Source organism: Sylvia atricapilla, chromosome 9, assembly GCF_009819655.1.
Source record: "Sylvia atricapilla isolate bSylAtr1 chromosome 9, bSylAtr1.pri, whole genome shotgun sequence".
Taxonomy (NCBI): Eukaryota; Metazoa; Chordata; class Aves; order Passeriformes; family Sylviidae; genus Sylvia; species Sylvia atricapilla.
Genome location: NC_089148.1, coordinates 10,883,720 through 10,898,616, shown reverse-complemented (window position 1 = coordinate 10,898,616; position 14,897 = coordinate 10,883,720). Strand labels below are relative to the sequence as shown.

The window sequence follows — 14,897 nt, the reverse complement described above, 5'->3', positions numbered from 1 at the left end:
TAGTACAAGTAGATGGAATTTTTATTCTCGTTCTGCTTTCAAGTGAAGTTACAACACACATGTTGTACATACATATACATACAACCACATAAATGTGGTTATTATGAGAAAATCTGAAGCAACAGGACAAAATTAAAGGAATGGATCTAGAGTCAAACTGGCATTAATATTTCTCAATGTCTACATATGATTGCTGTCTTAGGCATAGCAAATCTGAAAAGTTTTATGACTTAGATTTTACTTAAGCAGTAGAAAAATGTTTCCAAATCTTGTTAAGAAACCTCCTCCGTTTTGCTTTCAAGGGGAGTATAATAGTTTTCTTTTTTTTTTTTTTCTCTCTAATGCTTACTTGCAACGCTACTTTTTAATTCTGATGTAGAAATTAAGGAAGGAAATACTGTTATCCAAGGAATAATAGGCTCTCCATGAAAACAGTGTTGCAGATAGCCTGTGTTAACTTTTGCTAAATAAGCAAGGACAATGGAAACATATGGATCGAGTGTTTCTCTTATCTCTAGTCTACTATCTGCATTAATCCTTATTTTAAATGACCTTTCTGGATTTAGGAAGTGATTCCCCTCCCATACGTCCATGACTCTTCAAAGTTACATTTTTAGACTGTAAGGCTGAGATCGAGGAGGCCCCCTTGGCATGGGGCTTGGAAAGGAGGCGGGGGGGGGGAAATGCAGAGTGCAAAGCAGCAGATATGGAAAGAAAGGCTGTATTGTTAGCAATGAATAAGGAAATATATTGACCTCGGCTCAGTAATCAAAACATTTTCAAAGTGAATTAAATGATTCTGCGGTTCTTGAAACACTGCTGGTTTGGTTTGAAACAATTTCTAGTTGATCATAGTCACAGAGAAGATATTTCAATAGTTATAAAACAAGATGATTTAAACATGCATGTCAACAAAGACAAATAGGCAGCATATAAATATTTCAAGAGAAAAAAAACCCCAAAAAACAAAATACCACCAAATATTACTTTTTGTAATGAATTTTAAAAAATTAACAGGACCCAACGCATACTTATCAGGGTGAGAGTTCTCTAGAGCCAGGACAATACCAATGCTTAAGCCTGTTGTATGAACTGATACACATTACCAAAAAACACACATTGAAACCAGTAGGAACATTTAAATAGATGAGTGTATTCATCTTTAGGGAGTGTATTTTTTCTAAGTGCACTCAAAAACAAATTAAATAGGGAAGAGGAAGAAAATATTCCAAACCTTTTCTAACTATTCCTTTCATGTTAAAAATAAAAGGAAAAGAGAGAGAAGGGTGGGGGAAAGTCAGTTAACTTTACAGAAATAAATATAGATCAAATAAGCATCCAAATGTGAAAAAAAAAGTACTTTTTAAAAAAAACCATGTCATTTGCCATCTTTCTGCCTTGTCATTAAGCTGCATGTTGTCTCCTGTATTATCACTGCCAGTGCAATTTAGCACATCTGTATTTTCAGAGCGTAAAGACACTGCCACCCTCCCCACGCTCCTTGTCCCCCTTCCTGTACTATCACTATGCCTCCAGACCACCCAAGTATCATTTCTAGATGGAAAATATTATAACCAAAATAGCAAAATACCTGCATAAAAAGTCCAGGCTTCTACACAGAATGTGTATTATATTCTTTCAATCAAAATCTGTTAAGCAAATTGGAAAATGAAAAGCTCTAAACTTTAATGTGTTGGGTTTTTAAAATAATAGATTATAACCAAGAGCATAACTTTACTTTTACTTGTAGAAGGCTTTGCTTCCTGAACTGTACTTTATTTAGAAAAAAAAATCTTAATTGAAATACTATTAAGGGTCAGGTTTAAACCTACAAAAAGACAGGAAATGCCACAGTTAAGAATTAAACTTTCCTAAATTATTCTACTGTAGTTCTGTACTGCATTTTACACAGCATTGCAAAGCAGTATCTAAAAATAACAGCCTTCCCTTAAACAAAGAGTACTGATCACTACTGGAGGGAATACCTATCTCGATTCAGTTTCCAAGGTACCAATACTTAAACTCAGGCCCTTAACATAAGTTTCTGTAAATACATTATTGGCAATCATGAGTTTTTGTTTGTTTGTTTCAAGCATTCTAAAATATTCTCAAGCCCTTTACTGACTCAACGTGTCAACCAGACACAGCACACAAAAATGTTCAGCTCTTTAGGCAAGTTAACTGCAATTTCAAGGAATTTCAGGTTTTAAATAGAAATCAAGTGAAGATACTCATTTAGTCATGTCTAGGAGCACCCAGTGAATTAACTGAAGGGAAACAAGACGTAAAACTTTCTGCTGATTCTTTGATGAATTCTCCTTGTGCACAGTTATTAGAAAGACAGCACAAGGTTTCCACTTAGGATTTTCCTCCCAGCACAACCTCCTTGACAGTTGTTAACAGAAAACCTATTCTAGAAAATGCATATTTCTGCTATTCCAATATTCTGTACTATAAGTTGCCAACCATTTTGACTGTACAATTCTTTGTTATTTCAAGAAGGATCCATAACACAGAAAGTGAGACCTAATTTTCTTCCAGACTAAAGATTTTTCATTTCTTTAGCAACTAAATGTAGACGTTATATCCCATTAAATCTATGAAACAATCAGTGTATTATATTTATTTTAAAAATACTTCTAATTTTCCACTTCTGTTTTTCTTCAAAATGGTCGAGCGGGTAGGAAGAAATGTCAACTCAAAGCATACCCTTAAATTTTACTTTGAGCTACAAAAACTTAAGTAAGCATTTTATAAAGACAAACTATTTAATGTACAGGCATTAATTTTTCATGTCTGAATTAGTTAGTCATGTTTTGTGGTTGATTCATTTATTTAAGACATCTTATTCCACCTTGTTAGGTTCAAGGAAAATTTTATTCACATAATTTATAAACTTAACTTGTATAGTCAATTTGTATATTAACTAAATGCATATTATTCTTTATGGCAAAAATTATTAGAGATAGAACCTCTGAAAAATTATATATTGTTTTATTATTAGTTTAATATAAAACCTCAGCACTATCCCCACCTTCAATCTCTGGTAATTTCATCCCTTTATAATCAGTTTTCAGGCTGAACTTAAAATTGTTTGGCTGCTACTCTGAATGGGATGTGTTTGAGAAGGGCTTGAAAGCACAAGTTTGTTGCTTACCTATGGTGGCACTAGCGAGCAACAGAGATTCAAAACACCATTACAAACCAGAAATATTTAATCTGTAGAGAAAATTAATACAACTATTCTTTTCCCCCTTAAAGGTTCCAGTGGGTTTTATACCTTTTGAAACAATACCCCAGCGATGTTGCAAAATGCCACTGCAAAACTGGATTAGTCACTGTGTATATTCTGTACAGAGAAAATTCAGCAAAGCAGCACATCTTGTGATGTGAAACGATGCCATTTGCATGCTTTTGATCTCTATTATAGTCCATATTTAACTGAAAAAAAACTTACTGAAGTTTTATGCAATTAATTTATTTTGTCAGAAAGTACAGATTTTGAGACAAAGCAAAATTTAAATAATATGCAAACCAAAATACTAAAAGGAATATAATACATATACAGCAAAACTGACACAAAATGCAACCAGCTTTCTTCCCAGCACATTCCCTATAAGGGGGTTAATGTGCAAGTGGCGGTCTCCATTTATACAGAAAGATTTTTATTTTTAACATCCCAGATTATTGTACTTATCTGCTCCTAGAAAATATGCACTGTATAAACATATCCTTTATCTTGAACTTCAGTATTTCTGTGCTTCCATGAAGAGTAAAAACATCTGGTTAAATTACTATGTGTGAGTACAGTATGCAGGCAAAAAACCCTGTATGAATTGCATATAAAATAAACCGTGGCTTCAGTTCTTTTTGCTTTTCCAAATGTTCGGCGTGAGCAGTCTGTTGAAATCGCATCCCTGATATGTGTCAGCACAACGATAACTCATGTACCAAGCTTCTTTTCTGAATAAAATCAAGTTCTGTTCTTGTTCTGCAGCTGCCAATGTTTTAAAGTTTAATTCTGTTATGTGTGTTCCCCCCAACAAACGCCCCCCAAAGTGGACTGGCACAAAGTGTTGCACAGCAGCGGCGATGGCTCCAAGGGACTGGCTGGACGGAGTTGTCATGTGTCTGCCTGTCTACACTTGCTGTGCAGAACATCCTCTCACCTGTACAGCAGGCACAGACAGGCAGTCGCATGACAACCCAGCCTGAGGGACAGCCGCCAGTGGGACCCCGCTCTGACAGCCCAGAGCATCTGCAGCACCAGCTCCAGCCAAGAGTCGCTCTGGACCTCAGACTGCCGGTCAGTCACCAAGCCCAGAGTCAAAGCAGCACTGCCTGTGAAGTACAATAAAACCCACTGCTGAAATTCTTAATGTGCTTCCTATAGTACTCTTTTCCTAGTTGTTCTCATGGACTCACTAACAGTAAGTCTGATTTATCCACAGCCCTGCGGCACCTCCGTATGTTCTCTCCTCCCGTTTGCTTCCAGGCATTGCTCGATTCTTGCTGTATAAAACTTCCTGACATTCCTGCTCGCCACAGAAGCCAAGAGCAGCTGTTGTGTGGCAAGTTCATTCTGTAAACGTACACATTGTCAGACCTTAGAGTAACTTCTCCCTTTTCAACTCTCTCACCTCCTCACTTATTTTTGTAATTTCACTCTCAAATCTCACATAATTTTACAACTGGGAACAAATAGTGAAATTCTAATACAAACTGCATCCATCACCAGATGTTGACATTAACATAATTTACTACTGAAACAGAATGGAAATATTTTCTTTGGAAATAAGACTAAAGGGGATTTCCGCCCCTCAATGTAAATTCCACATTTTTAAAAATTCTAATCCTAGAGTCCAGCTTGGCATCCTTTGCACAGCAATAATGCCAGTGAAATCTCTGGATGCTTTTAGAGAGAATAATAAAAACACATTCTATGACCATGCACTGCAACAATGTTACACTACTTTACAAATGGCATCCTTACCTTTACAGTAAAGAGGTTTTTTTATTCACCAGCTAAAATGATATCCCAAAATCCCAAAGTCCATTTCATCCTAATGCAGAAGTGGCTAACAGAAACTTCAGATTTGCAGGCTGACTTTCAAATGAACCTTAGTTAATGCTACTTAACAAAACAGTAACAAGTGAGAGCTAAAATGTTCAGATTTAATAATCTGTGTGTCTAGGTGTGCCTTATAATGCTTCGGCTAAGATTACATGGAATCCTCTATGAAATAACTCGGTATTTGTGAGGTCACTGAGTGTGCTGATCCTGCACTTGTTTACAACAGTCTCAAAGCCAGTACACAGCACTCTCCTTGCTTCTTTTTTAAGTAGAAAAGCACAAAGTCACAGTATTGGTCACACAGCAAAGCTACCAGCAGAAGCAACTGCATGCAGGATGAGAAACTGATCCATGTCAGTTCTCACAGAACCGATACTGTAACTGCTTTAAGCACACCCCTCAAATATCAACCTGGAATTTCCAAAACTACAAGTCTATAAAGCATTCTTACACTGAATTCCTCTCATCAGGAATAAAATCCTGGTGTATGTCTGACAGCAACAAAACCACGTGAAGAAACCAATTGTTTCTTTTCTAATACTGATATCACACAGCAAAATTCGAGATCTTTTGCCAAAGCAACTTGCTTCTAAATGCAATACACTGTGGATTTATCACTTATAAAGCTGCACCTCACAAAGGAATTTACATCCTTCTAACAGCACTAGCAAGCCACCATCACTAGTGATTTTGATCTCAGAGCAAATTCCAGAGGAGAAAACAGGCTCAGCTTACACTAGAGGGGGTACACAGCCCTGGAGGCCCCAGCAGGCACTGGAGCCTTGCAAAGCACATTGTCAGAGCGCTCTGGTACAAAGCTGCTGCAGCACTGGGTACAGGCACACAGGGCACAAACTGCTCAGCATGGCATGGGAAGCAAGGTGAGAGCTGACCCTGCACCATGGAAAGGCTCCTGGCCAGCCCAAGCAGGAGCTGGGGGCTCTGAACTCCCCACGACCTCACAGGGCACAGCCAGGCACACAAACACAGGGGTCACTTCTCACATCACCACACTGCACATCTCACTGGGGAGAAACACCCCACACCACCACTCCAGCCATCAGCTGAGGAGCCTTATTGATTTTTCAGTCTTACTGAGAAGGTCCAGTAAACAAAAAAAAAAAAAAGAAGAAAAAAAAAATTTTTTAAAAATCATACCTTTATAAACTCTTTTCCAGGACAGAATAATCAAATTATACAGCTAATCTGTACTTAAGGAGCAACTTCTTTCACCAGCAGAGCATGGAATAGTACTCCGCTATTATTCTATGCTATTATCCTATTACCACTCTAAGAAATTCCTGAGTGATCTCCCATGGCCTGAATGAACTACTGACATTTTCATGACTCTCAAAACATAACTGTTTGGCAATTAAGAGACATTATCTTAAAATATGCATATGGAAATCACACAGTGGCCATTCTTTCTGAGTATTTTCATGAGCTTCCCAGCTGCCTCTCCCCAGCAGATTATCAAAACTATTTCTTTTTAAAGTCGCACAGCACAAGACATATCATTAGGATTTTCAGGAATTTTTATATTTCACACTAAACAAAAATCAGATTTAAAAAAGCAACACCAAAACTACCAGAAAAAATTACCACAGCTCATCTTGGATGCACCTCCAACTGCTTGAGACAAAACACAGCAGGTGTGTTAATTTTGCCATATTGCTTCTTTCAGTTACAGTTGCCTGTACCTTACCTAAGAAAGCCAGTTCTAGTGACTTCAAGATAGATCACAAAAAACAACAGCTTCAAATTTTCAAATTCATAAAGTCACTTCTGCAATTTTTCAAATTATATTTCAGCAATCTTAAGAGTAAAACTTCCCCTCTTGACACCTGTCCCTTGGCTCCTCTCCTCTGTCTGACATTCACTGGTTTGCCTGTTCCATGAGATTTTAATCTCTTTAAAACTTAAATAAAAGAGCAAGCGGCAAAATCTTCCAGGTTAACCTAATTTGTCCCTCTGCCTTAAGGTCTATCCCCAAATGGCTATGGACTGGGAGGAAAAACCCCATTTCTGAGCAGCACAGGCTCCCACCCTCAGCAGCATTACTGAAGGAATTCCACATACTGGATTTGCAGGACTTGGGAGAGCTCTGCCTTATGCATTGCAGGCTCTCTCCCCAGGGCTTCCAGAAAATCCACTGCAGTAAAACACCATGTTAGTTTAAACAAAATATGAATTTGCATAGTCCACATCAACTTGTTTTGTTGGAATCACCCAGTGTTTTGATTATTACTTAGAATAAGATGAAAAGATTCTGTGACTTTTTAGAGCTCATTTTAAAGTTTTCTCTTTACCTGTGCTTCTTCCATACATTGCACTGGTTCACCCTAAAAATCACTTATTTTTTACTAAAAACATAAATTTTAAAGAAAGGGGGATGGGGGGGGACACCCAAATCATAGGATTTTTTTTTTAAATGTAGCCCTATTTTTGTACAAAAACCAGCACAAACCTTTAAAAAACCCACAGTGGCTTTACCATAACCTTTTAACCTTTAAAATATTGCTGGAGTCTTGGATAAAATGTATAATTACACACATTGTTGAAGAAGTCATTAAACAGAACAGACAAGCTGCCTAACAATATATTCGAAGTGAGCAACATGGATGTCCTTTTCTTCATTTCCATATTACTCACCTCATGATCACCCATGAAGGTGCATTTTTTGTCAGATTTGAAAATCCACACCAACCAGCTACAGAACTCTGCAGATGGGCTTTTCATCCTCTCAGAACATAAGACTGGAGAACAGTTGTTTTCATTAAATCAATTGTGTAGTTACTTTCAGAAGTAACTTAACCCAGACAACTTATGATCAACTCGCAGTAGATGTACAAGAGCAACCCAAGCAAGGATAGGACAATAAGTAGAATATTTCAAAACAGCCTGGGCTTCTTTCCATTTTTCTTTTTTAAAGCAATGGGTGGAAATCACAGGAAGAGGAGAAAAAAGTGGAACAAACAAAAATACCCCACACCACACCCTGTATTTGTTATCAGCATTTCAATGGAAGTCTTAGACAGTCAGCATTCTCCATTAACCAAACCAGAAATTTAAACAACACACTAAAACCTTAAAACAATCTTTCAGTTCAAGTTTACACAAACTGATTTAATATTTTACATTGATATCAGAATACTGTATTAATACTTGGGGTTTACCCAAGAGAAAAAAAAACAAGTTCTTCATTCCTTACCTCATCATCTTTATACCAGGACAAGCTCTCTGCAGTCAGAACGAACCAGTATTCCTTGGATCCTCCTTTCATGATGCCAATGTTGTTGATGGTGAGCCAGCCTTTCCGGATGACCTATGCAGAGGTGCAGTCAGATACAGGCTTAGTTCATTACTCACTTAACAGAGCTCTGCTGCTGCATTCATTGTTTTAAATAAGGATTTGCTAAAAGAAACAAGAACAGGTGCATTTTTTCAGTCTCTGGGAAATTTAAAGAGTTTTTGCAGGTTTCTAGGATTCTTAAAAAAAAAAAAAATGGTAATGAAGTGACTATAGTATTTTCAGTCAGAAGGCTGGAGAAAGAGAGAAGCCTAACTATCTTCTGACAGTTGTACTGATGTTGTACTTACAGCAAGTGTGAGAGTGTTAAGGATCATGTCAGCTTGAAGATATTTATTTGCTGTATATAAACACATTATGAAAGTCCACACCATCTTTGACTACACTGTTCTGGTCTAATTGTTAAGGTCATCTCTAAAGCTGGATACCAGGAAAAGCACCTAAATTCTGCTAAAGTGAGTGGCTTCTGACACACATTAGGAATTTTCAGAAGTTGTATGGAGTGGCAAAGGGGAGAGGTCTTCTAAAGTTAAGTGAAAACTGAGGCAGGACGCAGTAAGGAGAGGCATGTGAGAGCCATTTTCATCTCATAGCATAGAAGAGAAAAAGAAAAGACAAAAAAAAACCTTAGGCTGAAATAAAATTTAGGGGGGAAATAGGTAAAGCAAAGCTTTATAAAATAAATATAAACCAAAGATGAAATAACAGATGGGAACATACCTATAAACACTAAGACCAGGACGCTACACAGAGAAGGGGGACAACAGAAACCTAAAAGAAGGGATATGACTCCATAGCAGAAGAGAGTAACCATGAAAACTCATTTACAGATGAGATGGAAACTTTCAATTTCATTGGAACTGTTTTCCAATATAAATGAGAAAGCAAACATTCCTTCCTATCATGCTCTGAACAAGACAACAGAACTCTCCCAAATCACAGATGCAAGGCACCTCAGCTGTTCTCTTTTCCCCCACAGCAACACACCCTTCAATTGCCAACTGAATACTGAGACAGAAAAAAGTGCTCAGAGAAGCCCTTCAGAACCCTCTCAACAAGCCCTATGGGCACTGACTTGTGTGATCAAACATGAATTTCCTCTTGTATTTAAATAAATCTATGAGACCAATATTCCCCTCATATGGCTTTACCAGAGTAGTAACTCCAGTATCAACAATTCACTAAAGAACATGGCTCACCATCTATTCTTAGCCCTCTATAAATGTTTCAGAACCAGAATTCACTCCTATTCAGCCTGGATGTTCATGTAAGCTCCTAAAAAACCCACAGCTTTGTTTTTGCCCAGGGTAAGGGACTGAATTATACTTGAAAACTAAACCAAATAAGTTGCACCTGAAAAGCACAAAATTGTGTTGGAAATGCACATAATCCAAAAGCGTCGGTTTCATTTCAAGGAAGATAAATGTGTTTTCCCATGTACTGCTAACCAGGCCTGCAGTGTAAGAAATGTCCTGAAGATCCAAAACTAGGCTGTAACTTTTCAGCCTGAAAGAAAATCTCTAAGAAAGCATGGATTTGGTTCTGAAGCCACAGTGAGGGATGAGAGAACTGGACATGATTCCTGTAAAGAGACTCGAGGGTATGGCACAAGCAGATTAGATGGAATAGCCTGATCCACAAAGTTTTCTACAAAACTGGGTCTCAACTTTTAATATTGGTGTTTATGGGGACGGGGAATCTAAGTGGAGTGGGGCATTAGTGAGTGCAAACAAACATGGAATGCTTGACTAAGTGCAAGTTAAGGGAAACATACTGATAAGAACTTGATTATCCATCAAATCCTCATTTTATTTTATGATGTTTATTGAAGTAATTTTCTAACAGGAAACAAGTAACATGTATATACAGCCAGTGTAATGGCCCTCAGGCAGCTGCCACAGGACAAGCTGTGGAACCAAACGGATTCTATTTTTTCTTTCTGCACTGAAAGAGCAAGGGGGGAGGGGGGGGGAGAAATGGGGAAAAGCAACAAAATTAAGGTCCTCCATTCACTTTAACTTAGTTCTGCAGCAAAGGGAGCTATATTTCTGCAGCAGACTAAATCCTTCACAGCATATGTGCACACATTCCCATGCTGTAAAGAAGCTGAAATAAGAGGCTGAGAGAGAGGATGCTGTTGAACCACATTGTCTGCAACTGAAAATGCCATGTCACTCCATATAAAGCTCATATCCACACACAGGAAGCCCAGGCAGCCTGGCCAGCACATGCTTTGGAGAAATATCTCAGGAAAGGTAAAAGATTTGAACACAGATGTCAGCAAAGATAGAGATGGTTTCTAGAAGCAAACCAGGCAGGAATACCCAAGCAGGAGGTTCAAGAACCCCACAGATGACAAGCACTTCAAAGGGAATGCAAGGGAAGGAGCACTCTCTGCTTATTCCATCCTTTTCCTCACCATTACCACAGGCTCTGTAATAGCTTAATAAGAGTCCAATTTTCTCAATTTGACAAGAAGGCATTTATGGTAGAGGTCTCAGAACAGACCAAGCCAACATTTTAAAAACTAAACTATACAAACCATTCAAGGAGCACTGAAGGTGTCAATACTTCTAAGGTAAAAATTGTGTCATGCTCTATGTCCAACATATCTCCCCATAAATGTGCAATCATCACGGGGTGTGGACAGAAACAAGCTGACTTGCTAGGACAATCTCTGGTCACTGTCTCAAAAAGGAAGGAATTTTCCAGTTGTTTCCTCAAAAATCTTGTGTGCCAAGGATTAGATCCAGCTGTCATTCCCACACAACCCTGCAGGAAGACCAGGACACCAACCTACAGCAATATCCTTGGTTGTGTGTTTTTCATGTGAAATTTCTAGACCCGTTTATCTATAACCCTCTGGGAAAGCAGAGTACACTGTTCTGTAAAATATCCTGGACTCTACAATAAGTCATAACAGCCTAAAATACTAGGAAGCTATTCCAGGGGACATCAAGAAGAAGATGAGCTTAGTGTGCTAAGCTTCATGGCCTTTTCATTGAATTTTCCCATTTCCCAGGCACGTTCCATTAACTCCAAAAAGCTACACTTATAGGAGACTCACCATCAGTGTTGGATGTAAAGGAGACGGAGATGTTGGATCAAGGTGTAATGCAAGAAACAAGTGAGATTAAGGAACACAGTTTCACTTCCAGACAAGCGGAATTACACCTTAGACTCCAGTCAAATTCTCAAACAAAAAAAAAATCCTTCAAGCTGTATTTTAAAAGTGTTCCTCCACAGGCAATAAGAAGGTAAGATTTTCAAAAACACTTTTGAGAGTTAAACAAATTCTGATAGAGAGTTGTTACTTCGGAGGTTTTTTAAACCGTAGCGTTAGCTATGCTTTATAGTACTTCAGCTGGAAAACGGAAACACTGTGTTTCATTATTGTTCTCATTGGTTCATTTTCTCTTTGAGTTGTATCTAAGAGATCCATTTCACTATTTTCTATCACATTTCTAAATGTCATTCTGTGCAGGGCGGATGTTAGTGACATGAGTTATGAACCTCAGGAAGGTGGAAAATCTGGGCACAGCCAGAAGCTACTGGAGACAATATTCTGACCGGTAGCTGGACTCCATGCACAGGATGAACAAGAGATGACACAGTTCCTTCCTTCAGGATCCTGATACCTAATCTGGGTGACTGAAAAATGAAACTCAGAGGCTCTGAATGCACGTGAACAAGCCAGAAGGAAACCATTTTCTCAGAGTTCAGCTGCACAAACCCCAAACCATATTTGTTGTTCTTACTTACTCTCCACCACTTCATGGATAAATAGGAAAGCAGGATTTGACCCGATAAGCACATTTTGTGTTGTTGCATGACTTTAACTGCATTAAATCAAATAAGGCATTTGTAAAATAAATATATTTAAAGAAATGGGACACTTTCTGATTCTCAAAAGACTTATTTGAAGGATGATTTCAAGATAAGCGAGATACATGAAACTGGGCAGACAGAAACACAAGTGTGAGAATCATGACACTGGACACTCCCACAGCAACACAAGCAGCAGCACTTTCTGATGTAACACCATTAAAGTTGTATCGTGTAACTCCACTGAGATAATTCTGAACACAGAACACAACTCCCAGTACCACTCTATCTTCTAATCACTGTCCTTACTACAAGTGCTAACAAACAGTAAGCACATTGAGAGAATAAAAATGACAAAAAACTACTCAGGGAGGCATCCTTACAAGATGTTGGTTCTTTGGATTCAGTCATGAAGATCCTCACATTACAGAAGCTGCAACATATTAGAAGGAAGCCTACTACAGTATTTCACTGTAATTTGCCAAATGTCACAGCATAAACTGATCAGATCTGTTCTGATACTGAATGCAACCAAGATCTTGTGACATTGCTTCCCTACAAATCACTGCACAATATATTACATAACTTAAAACTAGTGAGTGGCTAAAGTCCTAAAAATATGTCTGCTTTAAAGAAAAATTTAGTCTCTACTGGAGCAAAGCTCTCAGTGGTAAAAAACTGAAATATACTTCCAAATATAGTTAAACAAAGACTGAGTTAAGTCGAACATGAAGAGATATTAACTTAAAAAAATAAATAGTTAAAGGCCATTTAGAACAGCAAGACTCCTCTAGACTTGATAAAGGGAAAATTCAAAACCCCACAGGTCTCATGCTGCTAAACTTTCAAATATTTTTGAATGTGTTAGCTCATGGGCACAACCTCTCTCATAGAAATATTGATATTTCTTAACAGAACAGCTTTGTCATGATGTTTCATGACCACCTCACTGACCATGGCACAAGTCTCCATTTCCATCTGGTTGCTCAAAACAATTCTATGAACATTTTTTTCCTGGCTCATGCAAGATAACAGGATTTAAGTATATCCAAAGAAAAGAAACAACAAAGTACACTACAATGGAGGATTAAAAGGGGAAAAAGAAAGAAAGAAAAAAAGGGGTTACTAGGGAAAAAAAAGTACTTATTAGAAGTATAGTTCAGGCCAGTGGATGGGGTCTCAATGGTACTTGTGTCCAGAAGAAATTAATCAGACTGTTGGTGTAACACTGAAGAGAGGCAGGTCAAACAAAGCCCTCAGACTCAAATCTCCACATCAACTGGACAGTGCCTTGAAACTCAAAGTTCGCATTAAGCCCCTTCTCCACTTACAGGGCTACTTCAAGGACAGCAGCAGATTTTGCCAAAGAAGCAAAGCACATCATCTCCTATAAATTATATATATCCTCTATAATTTGAGTGTCTTGCATTTTCACACACATCAATTGGGAACATGGAGCAATGACACCTTTATATCTTTAAAGCTTTATCATGAAGGGGAGCTTAAAACATTGAATTTTAGTCAGCAAAACAAATCTCAGCACACAAGATACACAATTAAGAGTGGGTCAGCTTTCAGAAGCCAAACCTTGCTGATGTGCTGTGTAAAACCAAGCATTGCACAGATTACTCCAAGAAATGAGAAGAGACAGACTAACCTGTGGCTTAAAAAGAAACTCTGTGGAGTCAGGTCAAAACCTCAGGCGATAGCAAAGAAAGGACAAACAAAAAAGGCCAAAGATTAAGCGTGAGAGGATAAATTAGTAGTAGAGGAAAAAGGAGGAGAACATGCTAAGAGGAATTTGCATTATTGTCCAAAAACAAGGTGTTGCTGTGCTCATCTTATTTCCAAGAGACACAGAAATAGTTAATAGTTATCTGCATCATTCCAGTCCAAAGCAAGCTATCAAAAAAGAAAAGCAAGTATTGCAAATGAGTATCCCTCTGTTTTGGGAAAATTCAGTGATCTTGATCTCCCCAATGGGTTGAATTCAAATGCTGCTAAAATCAGTGCTGCCTAGTCCTTTTTCCACAACTGAACATAAGTTTAGTTTAAAATGATAACTAACAGAACTTCATGATGTGGCAACAAACTGAAAAAATGTACATTTTTATCACAGATCTTGCCAAAGAATACACACAATGCAGAAATTTATTTCTTACACCTTACCTCACTGAACCAGTAGTAACTTGTTATAAAATTAACTGCAGTTTAGACAATTAATTCTAATTAGTAATATTAAAGACATTCACATATTTATTTACTCATGAAGTGGAAGGGTTAGAAAAGAGCCTGTCCATGATATATTCATCCTCCTGGTGCTATGAAAAGAATGCTAAAAAGGCTTTAAATATTTTCATTCATAAAACTCACTTTTTCTATCCAAAAGTAATTCCTTGACATAAACAAACCTCCAAGAACAGTACCTGTATCCATAAAGAGCACGTTCATTTACACCAGAGCTAATGTTTCCTTTTGGTTACCAGAAACTTATTTGCCCACCTTTCAAAGAGAGGTTTACTATGAATAGAGGCACATCAGATAAAAACTGCTTTCCAGTTATATAATAAAATAAACACTAATTAGTCATTTTAGTTTGAGAAACTTGGTAAATCATAAAGATATTAATTCTATGCAAAGTCTTCTACAACACTTCAAGTTACACTAGTTCAGACTGGTAACAGCAGG

At 37.8% G+C, this 14,897-nt stretch overlaps 1 protein-coding gene across 1 annotated transcript in view; it reads right to left on the bottom strand.

Moving 5' to 3' along the window:
- Positions 1–8,246: 8,246 nt before the first annotated feature.
- DNM3 (dynamin 3) overlaps positions 8,247–14,897 on the bottom strand; it is a 53,443-nt gene continuing 46,792 nt past the window's right edge. Inside the window, exon 16 of the mRNA XM_066325533.1 lies at positions 8,247–8,399. Within this exon, the coding sequence (XP_066181630.1) occupies positions 8,247–8,399 (153 nt within the window). The remainder of the gene's footprint in view (positions 8,400–14,897) is intronic.